Source organism: Excalfactoria chinensis, chromosome 2, assembly GCF_039878825.1.
Source record: "Excalfactoria chinensis isolate bCotChi1 chromosome 2, bCotChi1.hap2, whole genome shotgun sequence".
Taxonomy (NCBI): Eukaryota; Metazoa; Chordata; class Aves; order Galliformes; family Phasianidae; genus Excalfactoria; species Excalfactoria chinensis.
In genome coordinates this window covers 12,645,563-12,659,641 of record NC_092826.1, presented here as the reverse complement: position 1 = coordinate 12,659,641, position 14,079 = coordinate 12,645,563, and the positions used below count along the sequence as shown (strand labels likewise).

General features: G+C 44.3%; 1 protein-coding gene across 4 annotated transcripts in view; it reads left to right on the top strand.

The window, feature by feature from the left end:
• The window catches only part of DEPTOR (DEP domain containing MTOR interacting protein), a 64,881-nt gene that overhangs the window by 39,356 nt on the left and 11,446 nt on the right, over positions 1-14,079 (top strand). For all 4 annotated transcript variants that reach the window (XM_072328478.1, XM_072328477.1, XM_072328476.1 and 1 more), the window contains 4 exons: positions 5,072-5,257; positions 5,846-5,980; positions 8,853-8,923; positions 9,365-9,469. In XM_072328478.1, the coding sequence (XP_072184579.1) occupies positions 5,072-5,257; positions 5,846-5,980; positions 8,853-8,923; positions 9,365-9,469 (497 nt within the window). The remainder of the gene's footprint in view (positions 1-5,071; positions 5,258-5,845; positions 5,981-8,852; positions 8,924-9,364; positions 9,470-14,079) is intronic.

The following is a 14,079-nucleotide window of genomic DNA, read 5'->3' as shown; positions in this document are numbered from 1 at the left end:
CTGCAGCAAGTAGTGAGGAAGGCCTCCTGTGGTTTCAGGCTAGGTTTATCTCCACTGTAATAGAGCAAATCTATTCAGGATACCCTGGGATTACTGTCTTACACCAAAGTGTGCTGTGTGCTGCTGGGAAGAAATGAGGTTGTGGGAGGGATCTGGGCAAAGAGCCAGTTATCAAAATGGTTTGATTTTTAAGGCATGAATCACACCAATTATTAAAATAGGGTCTTGTACTTTCTTAAGTCTCCTCAGTTCCATGCAATCAACTTAAAGCTGATGTTTTTATCGCTGCTGCGTATCAGTCTCCTTGCAGAGGAAAAGGCCGTTTGGGCCCTGTGTAGATCCCCAGATTTCATGTTGGAATCAGAAGCTGAAAGATTTGCATGGACATTGCAGGGTATAATTCAAATAGTTGGGCAGAAGCTGCAAAGCAGCCAGGCACAAGGACTGCCAAAGTTGCGACATCAGGTGTTCTCAGTCTGAGAAATGCCAAAATAAATAGTCTGATTTTTCTCTCTTTAACAGTAATGCAAATATGGGACGGCCATCTAAAAACTGTGCTGTTGAAATTTGAGAACTATGGATAAATGAGGCAGCATACAGAAAATGGAACTCTATTAATTAGGTGGTCAGTATTGGTTGTTATCCAATAAGAGGTTCATTTTCATGTAACTCAATAGAGGGCAGTTTAAATGAAATGAGAATATCTGCTCTGCTTGGTGGTGCAGGGGAAGGAGGAAGCACAGGGCACCTAGATGCATCGTTCAGAGTCTCTGCTTTTAGCACAGTGTGACTGTAGTCACCATTGCTAGGGGCAGGGGTGTAATGAATCATAAGGGTAAACAGAAGAAGGGGAACGATGCTATAAGGATGAGCGTTTTGTGAGTTCTGGGTTTTAGTTAGGATAAAGAAGCTATGAGGGGAACTGGAGGAAGAGTAAAAATTAGCCCTAATGTAAGGGGCAGTTGTAAGTGATTCGTCACTGTGAAGTGATGAAGCAAATCAATGATATGTTTGAGAGCTGCTTCATCACTTCACGGGTTTCTTTACAAAGGTTTCTGAGGGGACCTTATGTAACTTTCCAGCAAAGATGTTAGAAATTCCAGGGATTAGATGCTATATGTGTTCAACCCTGAGTTCAGTCTTTATTGCCTGGCACGGAAAGTTATGGGAACTGCTCATGAGTAGCCATTGCAGGTTGCTTCAGTGTAAGATTAAACTGTATTTCGGTAAGATTGGAAGACAGCTTTATAATTGTGCTTCTGGGAGAAATGTTGTGCCCTGTGTATGCGGGAGGTTAGACTGGTGAGTTGTGACTGAATCTCCAAAGCTTGCCAGCTGTGACCATGAATTAATGTTCATACCCTTCCTTCTTGGATCATTATGATTTTGGAGGTTCCCAGACACCGTACATATTCATTATGCTCTTTGGTACAGTTTCTTTCTGTTTCATAAAGGGCACATTGTATCATGAACGTGTTGCTACATGAGCACTGATAAATTAAGATGGAATGAAAAACCCATGAAATTACCCCACACCTTCCTCTTTACATCTCCTTCATCACGTACAAAACTAGAAGCTGGTATTTTAAGACAAAGCAGGATGGGTATGGATTTCTCTGTGCTGCACTGTCAAGGGCAGAGAGCTAACTGAGGAGCAGTTCGATCAGTCCCTATCTGGCAGCAGCAGCTTCCACAAGAGGTACAGGAGCCTGGAGCATGAGCCTTGTCAGCCTCAGTAACATTATCTGCTGCTGCCTCTGAGTCAACCATCGAGGTAACAACCTTAAAAATACCTTTAAAGAAATCCCTTTCTAGCAAGTCTGTGCAGCCCTCCGAGCTTCCTGCAATCAGCTTTGAGAATGTTTCCACTCCCACTTTTCTCTGCTGATCTCAGCAAAACACCAGTTGCTGAGGCAGGGAAATGAGCACCCCTGCCTGCTCTGCTGTCTCTTGGCCAGCGTGTACCAAGCCCAACAAAACCAGCCTTCTGTGCTCAGCACCCAGCATTCACATACGTGGGGCTTGTGCCAGCTGCTTTCCCCTAAGGCGAGGACATACGTGTGTCCATCCAGAAGTAAGTCAGAGACAGCACTGCTGCCTGCCTCCCCCTCCTCGTGAATAAGTCAGAAAGCTGACAATTCACACACACACACAATAGTCCCATGGGTCACACCAGTAAATTTTGGTGAGATATTTTATTTGATGTTGTATGTACAGGGTTTATTTTTTAAGGCTGAAGTATTACCTTTTAGTCAAGGAATACGCTTAGTTACATAGTGCTACAAATGCACCATTTGCTCAAACTGAGGCTGCAAACTTTGGTTCCAACATTCTCACGCAAAATGTGAACTATCAATAGAAAAGAAGAATTAAACCGCCATACTGATACTTGTTAGATGGCAAACAGTTGGTAGCAGTAATTGTGCTGCCAGGTGAGTATTGGTAGGGCCCCCTTTCATTCAGTGTTATGAACCCAGTGTCAGGCTGACCGTGTGGTGCTTGTCTTTCGACGTTTCAGGCAACTCTTTGAGACATCAATATAAGAAAATAAGAAAAAATGTGTTTATTTTTAACTTTGCATAGAGTTATTCTAATGCTGCGGCATTATATTACTAGAATACTTAGAGCTGTTGTGTCAGTGGTCTGAAAGTGACAGTGTTGGCTGGGAGGTCCTTCATATTAACTCTGCTTCTGACAGCAAATCCTTTTGTGGATGTAGGCAAGTCTCCAAATCTTTCCTCCTCTATTTCCGTTCTTCGAAAACAGTGATTGTCCATAAGTGCTGTTTTATAGTGTTGTATGCTATGTGTGTCCAAAGCGAGGAGTACAGCAGCAGTGTGTGCCCGCAGTAATTAATTAAGGTGTCAGAATGCACTAATCAATTACTTCTAGGGGTAAATGGACTTAGCAAGGCTGTGTGTCCCCTGGAGGATACAAATGGCTGATTTGAGGAAACAGCAGGTTCAGCCCTGAAATGAAGCCCAGTAAAGCCATGCGGCACTGGCTGTTCTGAAGCTCTCAAAGGGAATGAGCCGGGCTAGGTACCCAGGTCTGTTGTGTACATGGTGCTTGAAACATCACACTTTGGCTGCTTGGCACGTCCTTTTGTCTTTGCTCCTGAAACAAAGGTAGAGCTTCAAAAGAGAAGCAAAAGCAGCATTGCAGAACTCTATGTGCAAACTGCCAGGCAGCCTATGGCACACTGTGGGACTTGGTCAGAAGGTCACTATGGCAGCTTGGACACGAGCACATGCCATTTGGAAAGCTCCCGTGTCCTGATAATTCCTTGTGTCCCAAAGGCATAACTCCCATCTGTGCAGTGTCCTGTCCCTGGCAGTGGCCCAGGGAGCAAGAGACAGGCTCCTCTAGGCTTCTCTGCAAGATGGGCTTATGGTCTGACCCCATATGGCAGCTTCTGTGTCCATATGGAGGGCTGAGCGCCACAGCAAGCTTTGGCCTCTTCTTTCCTGTCTGAGTCAGGATAGGTTACTTTGCTTCCCTGGCATGAATATGGTCTCTGAGACCAGAAGCTGCTGCAGATTTTTGGGCTTTTTGCTCTTTGAGACTGTTCCTGCAGCTCACAAGTGTCAGATGACGTACTGGCAGTGCATGTCTAAATACAACCATTTTTTCCAAGGCTATAACATATGTGGAGCTCCTGGAACAAAATCTTAAGGTATTGAGAAGGGATGAATGTAAGAAGGAACATGTTGAGGGGTGTGAAAGAAGGGATGAGCTCAGGAGACAGCTGAGAGCTGTGGACTGCACATCTGGTGCAGCACCCTTGGTTTTGCTGTCTTTGGAGCCCAGATGCAAGGCAGATCCAAGAGCAAAGTGACAGCACAGTGTCTGGCAGATGATGAGGCCAAATGGTTGAGTCTTCTTCTGCAGGGGTCAGGGGCAGCTGACCTCCAAGCGTGTCCCTGTCTTGTTGTTTATGCATTCCATGTAAATAAATACCTGTAACCCAGGTACGTGATTCTGTGATTCTTTGATCCAGTATCTTTGATCCAGAAAATTAGGTAAAAAAATCTCTGATGAGCACCTTCAGAACTCACTAAGAATTGCAGCTACTGCCATCAATCCAGATACTGATGCATTGGGTTCACAAAAACAGGGTTGAAATGCCGCTAGCTTTATGTTTTTGTTGCCTTCTTTTTGTTTTATGTTTTAATAAAAATATCTAAAAAAAAAAAAAAAGAATTTTTTAAAAATGATATACACTGAATGTATTACATACTGTTTATGTGGCCCAAAACAATTCCTCTTCACTTGGTGTAGCCCAGGTGAGGCAGAAGGTTGGACACCCGTGATCCAGATCCTTCATGGAAAAGGGTCAACTGTGGGAAGTTCTGCAGAATGAAGAGCTGAATGAAGGCAGAGAAAATGCAGCCAAGACCTCTACAGCAGCTGTGTGGGATCCTGCAGCAGTCATGTAGGGAGTGCTCAGGGGAGCTTTTCTGCAGCTCAGCCCTGGAGAAGGCAGTGCACTTTGGGACCTGGACCAGCTCCGTCCAGCTGCTGCCTTTCACACTGCTATATTGAGGCAGCTTCAGCACCAGCAACTGCACAGACGTGGTGCTGCTGCAGGCTGCAGGCACGCTGTGTTCGCCAGCAACCTGGGATTTGCTCTTGGTGTCAAAACAGGTTGTAATTAAGACTTCTGTTCATTATGTTAGAAACGGTTTTTGGCTGAGTGCCTGTTCCCAAACCTTGCGTATCCGGGCAAAGGAGAGGAAGCAGAATGCAGGAAGCGTCTGGGACACCGTGTCTGTGGTGGCTGAGACAGAGGAAATACACAGGTCTCACTTTTCTGCTGCCCATGTCTCTGAAGGACGCAGGCAGAGTGTCTTTCTGAGAGCGAGACATTGGCACAGATCTGAGGGAGCTAAGTCTGCTCTAGGGACCAGCAGCACCACATGGCATACAGGGTTGGCGTGCTCCTCTTCCGAGCCCACGGCAGGGACAGGAGAGGGACAGGATGTTTGGATACAAGTGTCCAAGGCACATTGCAGATGGCTCTGCTCAGATTTCAGGACCACCAAACACCTCTATCCTTTTCTTTTTCCAGTGTCCAACAAGCACCATTTTATGGACAGCAACTTGCTCTACCAGTGCAGGATGAATTTCCGCCGGCGGCGGCGGCTGATGGAGCTGCTCACCGAGAAGTCTCGCCTGGTGCCAGAAAGCCAAGACAGCCCCTTTTGCCTGCGCAAGCAGAACCATGACAACAGAAAACACACCAGTTTTCTGTCAGGTGACTCATCAGCTACACCGCTCTCTGTAGAGTGACTGCATGGGGTGTTAAAGGTCTTCCAACATCCTTTCGGTGTGAGGGGTTTCACTGTTAACCTAAAAACAGTCACCTGTCCCTGTTTGCAGGGATCGTCTCAGTTTACCCAATCTTTAGCTCTTGGTACAGCTTTCGCTCTGATATCAATAGCAGATCAAAAATCAGTGTCTGTGAACAAAAAGAATGCGTTAAATTCCCTGCAAGCCCAAAGTAATTTGCCCTGTATATTCTGTGCTGGTTTTGAGAAAAATAAAGGGAGGGGGTCCTGCAGTGTTTGCTGCACAGATATAGCAATCAGGAACTGGAAGAATAAGTGGGAAGTGGAATAATTTCTTCCCGATATTGAAATGCCTCCTGGAAGATCCTGCAGTGGGAGCAGTTCTGCTGTTGTGTTAGCTAAGGTGTTTCGATATTCATGCAGTGACCTTTCTACGTATAGCACATTTACCCCTTGAGAAGGTGAAAGCATGGTTTATTGCTGATGTTTTAAAGAGTCCAAAGAACTGTGTTCAGTAATTGACACCGGCTCCCTTTCCCCTTGCATTTTTGCAGTGAGCCCCACCAAGGAGATAAAGATCGTGTCGGCAGTACGGAGGAGCAGCATGAGCAGCTGTGGCAGCAGTGGGTACTTCAGCAGCAGCCCCACACTCAGCAGCAGCCCTCCGGTGCTCTGCAACCCCAAGTCTGGTAAGCACCAGCATCAGCTTCTGATACACAGGAGATGGGTACAGGCATTTGTTTGGGAGAAGGGGATGTGAGGAATGCTCAGTGTCTCATCTAACTTTATCTTTTCAAGGGTAGATTAAAAATTCACTGCATCATGAGTTTGGGGGGGGGGGGGCGGCTATTAGCATCACCCAGCCTTGCTGAATGCAAGCCAGACGTCTGCCTCCGGTAATCTCAGCACCAAGCCCATAATTGTGTCTGGAGCTGCAGTTTATCTCCTAGAAGGACACACAGCCAGAAAGCCAGCTTCGCCTCTGCACTGCCAAGCCCTCGGCCGACCCAAACCTCCTCCTTGAAACATTCTTTTGGCATAAGTCATGGGAGTGTTTAACTGTCCAGTGGCCGCAGGAGTTGTTATGAAATAACACAGCTCAGAACACAACAGCATCTAGAGCTGGAGGAAGAGTTGTTAGCGCCTGTCTGATGCCGTTGCAACACCTTCATTTATTTAGGTCTTACACAGGTCTGTTTGGGAAGGTAGAAGTAGTGGTGAGGTTTGCTTTCTTTTTGAAAGGATTTCCTACCCCACACAGGAAGGTTAAATGTGCCCATTCTCCCACAGCTTGGTTCAAACTGTTTCTTATTGTACATCTGTGAAGGGGAAAACAGGCTGCAATAGATATTGATTCAGCCCCTCTATTTCCCTCAGAAGGAGCCCTGAGGTTCCAAGCCCACTCTGCCCTTTGTGCTCCCTGTTATTTTGGATTCAGTATGATAGTCCCCATTCTGCTCCGAGTGTATGTGCAAGCATACAACTGGTGGGCAGGAGGTCATTTTGAGGCTTACTGTGTGTTTGGATGTGGGGACACTTCTGTCATTGTGTGAAGTGTTTGGGGGTTGGTCTGTCCTACAGGAGGTGGGAAGGCAGGGATGTTGCATGGGTGCACATATGCAGTGAAGCTGGCTGCTGCATCACTGCCAGTGGTGTGGGGAGCGTTGTGCACAGGGAGAGGCTTTGGTAGATGCCTTCAAAAGAATGCTGCTGTTTAATGCTAACTGTAAGCTGCTGCTGGGCGTTCATTGCCACCTTCTCACGTGTTTGTCCCTCTATTAAAAGTGCCACAGCATTATGCCTTGGCAACATATCTCTCAGGTATGTTATCCAGAAATGCTCTGACAGTGTTGGTAGCCTTGAACCCTTTGGCTCCAGTACACCATTAATTACAACCTGGAAACATTTCTGGGGCAGATAAAGCAGCATTCATGCACGCTCCATAAACGTGTGCAATATCTGAAGCATGTCAGCTATTCCATTCACTTACGGTTTAATTATATGTGAAGCGTCAATCCATGAGTAGTGAGAACAAGTTTATTTTAACGCAACTGACTATACAACAGTGGAAGAAAAAGAAGCTGATGTTTCCCTTTCATAAATTATTGTTTGTTTGTTTTTAAACACAATCTGCCTTAGGGTAATTCCTCTTGTAGCACAAGTACAGATCCACACATCACCTCGCATAGGTTAGCATAAGGCTTGCAGATGTAAATAGAAAACAGAGGTGTCTTGTCAGATGAGTTCATTGCAGGGAAATCCTTTTAAAGAAACAGGCCATGACTTGATCAGTCATGTAGGAAAACAATTACCAAACAAGATTTCTGAAGGAATAATGAAGGGAAGCACACAAGGGTGTCCTGCGTGAATGGTTTATCTGAAGTTGATTTGTTGACTGAGGACAGTCATCCAGGCTTATTAAGTTGAATGGACATGCTCTGAAAATTGTCACTGGCTAAATGACCACTTGCCAGAATCCATGGGAAAGAAGAAATTGACATATTGGTTTGTACATAATAATTCTTCCTACTTCCATGAGCATCACTACGAAACTCAAGAATGTTTCAGAATACAATCTGGGAGAAATTTTAACTTTGATCTGTGGCTTTAGAGGCAGGCATCAGAATCATTAATTACTATAGGAAAAGCAGTCCTTATTTGGAAGGTGAGGTGAACTGTATATATCTTTCCATTGCCTTCTGTCTTGTAAAGCATGTACAGACAGAAAGAATGATGTGCAGAATGGTATTCATTTGGTTTGACAGAACTTTGTAATTAGTTTATTTAGGGGAAAATTACTCCATTGCACAGTGAGGTAGTACAGAATCACTTGCAGAAAGTCACTGGTAAATCACAGCCAGCTATAGACTAACCAGGCTCTGTCTGGATAGGAGGGCGTTGGATGTCTGTGCTTACAATTGCAGAAACCTCTTTGTTGGGATAATTCCTGAACCAAACAGCAGCAGTGCTGCACTACAAAGCCAATATTCCCTGTCTTCTCCCAGGGAAAAATCCCCTCTCATCCCTAAACAAAACAAAACAAAAAAGGTTGGTGGAAAAAGTAGGAATTCAGAAGTGGCAAAAAATTCTTCTTGGGTTGAGAGAGGAAGGACAGGTTAGCAAGATTCCTTGCATGCAGTATGACCTGTCTGAATTTTCTTGCTATTGAATTCTGGGATTCCAAACTGACTCAGGTGAAATGTGCAGAGAGAGCCTATAAGAAAAGCTGCTTCATGCCAGGGAGGCTGGCCACTTGTTTCAACACTGGGCACAGGAACAGACATTTCTAATGCTCATGGTTGTGTTTAGTGGATGCTGATTGCAGACAATGAAGTTTGTTGCCCGAACACCCCTGTTTTCCAAAGATCTCATCATTAGTGCTTAGAGTTATTCTGCAGACTTTTCCTTGGCTCTTCTGCTTCTTTCAAGTAAGACTGCAACACCTGAAGTTTGTATGGGATGTGGGACAGAGGGACGTTATGCACCAACACTGTGTCTTATTTATTAGGAGAAGCTCCAGATGAATGCTTATATTGAGTATTTATTTATGTTTCCCTACAGTATTAAAGAGACCGGTGACCGCTGATGAGCTTTTGATGCCTGGAGCTCCATACGTCAGAAAAACTTTTACAGTACGTCTCTGGTCTTTGTTTCTGTGTGTTGCATGCCTAAGGTATCCAAACAGACATGAAGGGATAATTAGTGCTTATTTGCACTTGCTCAGTTTGTACTTTTAAGTCCCAAAATCCGTTATCAGGTACTACCACACAGTTTGGGTCTGATTCTGTATTTGTTTATCCTGTCTTTATGTTATTGCATTGCTGCTGACTGGAATGGGTTGTGAAATTACATAAAGACACTGTCATTGGAAGGCACTGCATTTTGCAGCCTCCTAGTTCAACAAAGGAAAAGTTTGTTGAAAGCAAAAGGCATAGCGCCTTTCCCATATCTTATAAGAGACTGTACAGTCTTTAATAAAATACTATCATACAGTGTCCAGGAAAAAGGAGTTGTCCTGATTTCAGATGTATCACAGTGCTAGTAGTGCTCACCTCCTTCTTTTCTCTTTCAAGATCGTTGGTGATGCTGTTGGCTGGGGCTTCGTGGTGCGGGGCAGCAAGCCATGCCACATTCAGGCTGTGGACCCGAGCGGGCCAGCAGCTGCAGCTGGCATGAAGGTGCGTGCTCAAAGAGGGATGCTTTACTGTGATGTTTGGGCTTCTTGGTGAAGGTCTTGGGCTGCCTGTACTGGGACAGTGGGAGGTACTCTTGTTTCCCGGGCTGAGTGCCTTTCAGATGTAAGTGTTTATAATCATTCAATTCAGTTGCCTTTCACCCTCTTTCTACTTCATTTTTTCTGTCCTTGAGGTTCTTCATGGAATCACAGAATGGTTTGGGTTGGATGGGTCTCTAAGATCAGCTAGTTGCACCTCCTCTGCTGTGGGCAGGGATAACTTTCAGTAGAACAGGAGCTCCCAGTGTTCCATACAACCTGGCACTGAAAAACTCCAGAGGTGGAAAGTCTTCAAGTCACTTTTCCCCGTGAAACTCAACTCTTCTTTCCAAGTGGCTTTTTTTTTTTTTTCTTTTTAGTTCTTTGCTTTTGCTATTTTTACCTCTTTCCAACTCTGAACAGATTCTAGTCTCCCTGCCCTTTACTTGTTGATGGAGCCAGAAATACAAGAAAGAAGGGGATGGACTCTTTAGTGGGGTCTGTGGTGAGAAGGCAAGGGGGAATAGGTTCAAACTAAAAGAGATGAGATGCTTCCTGATCTGCTTATTGCACAGTGCTGGATGCACCATAGCATCCTCTGCAAACAATACACAATAGGAGTTTCTCCTCTTTGGGTGCTGATTTCTTTATGAAACTTGAAAGAATGTTCCGTCTTTGAAGCTTTTACTTCTCTTGAATAAGGTCAGCCAAAACCCTTGGAGGCTGCAGAGCCTGTTGCTACAGGCAGCACCTGACACATTCTGCTGGCAAACAGCTCAGTTCGTAAGGGAAATGGATTGTTCAATGTGTTTTATTAAATACATACATTAAACATGTATTTACAATTTTCGTACGAGGGATATTGCTTCTGAAAAGTAATCTTGTCTAAAATATACAGAGCTTAAATTTAAAAATGGTAAATGTGTTCATGTGTGTGTTCTAGGTTCTTAAATTGGGAGTATTAGTAATTTACATCATCTTCTAGGCTCAGAATTTAGGAGCTAGCACTAGATTAGGTCTGCTCTGAAACTTGACTCGTAAAAATAACACTGTGGTGCCTTAGGTGTAATCTTAGAGATTTTGCTTCTGAACTTTGCAGTTTAGAGCTGCATTTAGAGCTGAATGTAGTTACCGAACCTTGGAGGTGTTCAAGAAACTTTTAGACACTGTACTAAGGGATGTGGTTTAGAAGGACAATATTAGTGGTAGGTGAACGACTGAGCTGGCTGATCTTGGAGATCTCTAACCTTGGTGATTCTATGACTATATGATAGTGGGGTTTGGGTTTGTTTTTGCCTTTGGTTTTGTGCTGACAGCCCTGTAACTATGCAGTAGTTGGACATTTGAGTGAAGCCAAGTTTTGCTTGCGTATTGCACCTCTGGAATTGGTTCTGTTTGACAAACCACGTCCTTGTGTCTTCCATTCCCATTTTTTGTGCAGTCCCTGATGGGATTACAGTGGTTTACCTGATTCACGCACAACAGCAAGAATGTAGAAGACCACCCTGTCCTGGTGGGAGTGAACGGTGTTTTAGAAAGTAAAACTGGAATATATCGCCCTGATTTTGCCCAAAGGGTTGATCTGGTTATTTGCAAAGGTGCTATCTTTGAATAAATATATATATATTTCTTGAAGTGTTCCAATGGCAGTGAGTATGTAAATTATAGTTTGGTATTTATTTTTTTTTTTGAAATCTGTGTCTCTTAATCCATCTGTTCATACCACTCTTCAATCTGGCAGGATTAAAGGATTCACATGACCATGACAGCTCCTTGAACATAAAACTTCCTCTGGATGGAAGCTGCAGGTGGGGTAGTTTGAAGACAGGCTGCTGGGCACAGTAACTCCCGGTGGCCTGGAGTAGGAGGCTTTTGTCTGCCAGCCTGCTCAGAGTATGGCACCAAAGAAGCTCTAACACGGAAAGTTGGCTATGATGAAAGGGCAAGAATTTGAAGAAGAGCCAAGTCTTGGCGTTACAGTTTGTAGAAAAGTTTTTGGCAGTAGCAGCAGGGTTTTTCCTCCTAAGGAGACGAATCCAGTGTAATCATTTCTGGAAGCATCTTTGTTTGTAAAGCTTGTGATTTTTTACTTATCTCTCTTGGATAGCATTATATTCCTGTCTTTGGAATATAAAGACTGCTGCCTGCCATCTCACTGTACCATCTCTCTTTGAGCACTTCAAAATCCACTGTATGTTGCATAAAGCAGTAACTGTTCCAAGATTAATCTACCTGAAGGACTCCATGGTGTCCTGCTTTCAGTCTGTGCTTGGCTGGGATCCCGGCCTGTTCCAAAGCTCTGTGAATGGAGAACATCAGCAGAAATTTCAATGAGATTGGGTTGGAACACTTGCCACAAGCAATGATCTTGAGGTCCCCATTGGGCAGAGTGGCTGGGATGCCTGGGTCTCCGTGATCATAGAATCATCAAATCACAGAATATCCTAAGTTGGGAGTGACCCATAATGGTCATCAAGTCCAACTCCTTGCTCCATACAGGACCACCCAAAAATATAATCACAGAGTATCCTGAGTTGGAAGGGACCCACAATGCATACATGTGTTGGTGTGGAAGCACTCACCACCACATTACAGCAACAGCCTTTTCAGCAGCACTGCTAAGGCAATTTAACACTGAGAAAATTACAAGCACAGCCTACTGAAGAGGTGTGAGCAGATATTAGCTTCATGATTTCAAGCCTTGACACCTCTTCTGGGCCTGTAAAGTGGGACTGCCATTTACAGCTTGAGGTTACAAGTTTGAAGCAGTGCAAATAATTTAATAAATATATTGTCAATTATCTTTATAAAAGTATTTTTAGACCTAATCCGCTGAAGTGCAGTTGCCTGTGGCAGCGTTGGAGGAGTTTAACGGCTGCAAGCGCATTAGTGAGCAGAAGCTGGAGGCGATACGGGGCTATGAAAAGAATCAGTGTTGCAATGCACACGTCCAAGTTATTTGTAGCTCTGTTTTACTGTCTGCTGTCGTCAGCAGACTGAGAAGGGAAGACAGGAACAGCAGGGGTTTGAAGTTCTGAGGTTGCTTTAATGTTCCCAGTTGGCTGGCTGCAAAATTCAGGTCTCCGCTAAATATTGCCAGTTGTTGGCAGGAAAACTCTTGTCCTCCTTTTCTCACTTTCATTCTTTAAGCTAATCTCTGGTTTTAAGGTTCAAGTATTTTTGAAGGGCTACACGGTCATCAAACCAATGACTGGAGTTGTATGTTACACGTTGTTATTTGGCCTGACATCGTTGCAGCAGTGCAAGCTGTGCAGCAGACCAAGCTTGGTGGGAGGCCTAGGAAAAAGTCAAGTTTACTGTTAACTTCGCTGATGGTCTGTTCATCCTTTTGGCTGGAGAAATCACTGACCCATTGTAACCTTCACAGAACGCTGAAGAGTATCCAGCTGCTCAGATTGATAATAAACAAGTAATGTTTATAGATGTTACACTTAAGGTTTTTGAATCACATAGAGTTCCAATGGCCACTCAATGTTTTTTACCCTACTCTAGTTCTTCCTTTCTGTTAGTAGAAGGAGGTTTTGGCATGTATCTATTAGTTGGTCACCAATACTACTTCTACTTGCGGGGTTTCTGGACACAGCCGGGATCATTTCAGTCTGGTTCTGTTCTGCTGCTGATCTTTAAAAGCTGGCACAGTGAGGAGGTCAGTCTCATAAATTTCAGTCTGTGCCATCGTCATTTACATTCTCAAATGATTATTTCAAGGCCGGGTTCTCAGATGAATTCACTGACAGGCTAAGAGCCAAATCTCAAGTGCTATTGAGTAACCTCTGTTTCGTGGAATGTAATTGCTGTCAGGGTCTGTTGGGGCCATCAAGTCCAGTACTCAGATAGGCTCCACTTGATTACTTTTCAGAATCCAGATACTGCCGTGGTCAAAAAACCCACAGGTTACTCTGAAAGTAATGCCTTATGTTTCTTTCCTTGGAAATGACAACAGATACAAAAAGAACACTGTGTGGTAGAGTAAATTCTCAGCTATAAAACTCCATTTTTTAATACAGCCACCACCGTTAGTTGTGCATTTTCACTATTGATGCAGTCTGCATGTTGCACTCGGAAGTCTGCACCAGCGGAGGTAACTCACTGTTGCTGTCATTAGTGCTGAAATGCACCACCCACCTGCATCACTGTGCTCACATCCACTGTTTGGTCTCCAAAACTGTCCAGCAAACAAACACTGATAAATGTCAGTGGGTGCTCTCTTTTTCCACATGGAGGAATTCAGTGAAATCCCTCTGCATTATATGCTCTTCCATGTCAGGTGCCATTTTGTCAGCTTACCCTCATGCTGCCATGTGACACAACAACAAAATGGAACGGAACACTGTGGGGAAGGTTCAACCTCTATTGCTATACCATCAACATCTGTCTCTGATGTTGTAGACCAATACAATAAAATAGGAGGCATTACTTTCAGAGCAGTCCTCATATTACAGGCCTGCAACCAAAAGAACTAACAGTTACACATTGTAAGGTGCCAGCTTAGAGATGAGTCAAAAGCATGTAGCATCAGAGGAGCTGCCAATGTCTTCTATTCCTGCAGTAGCA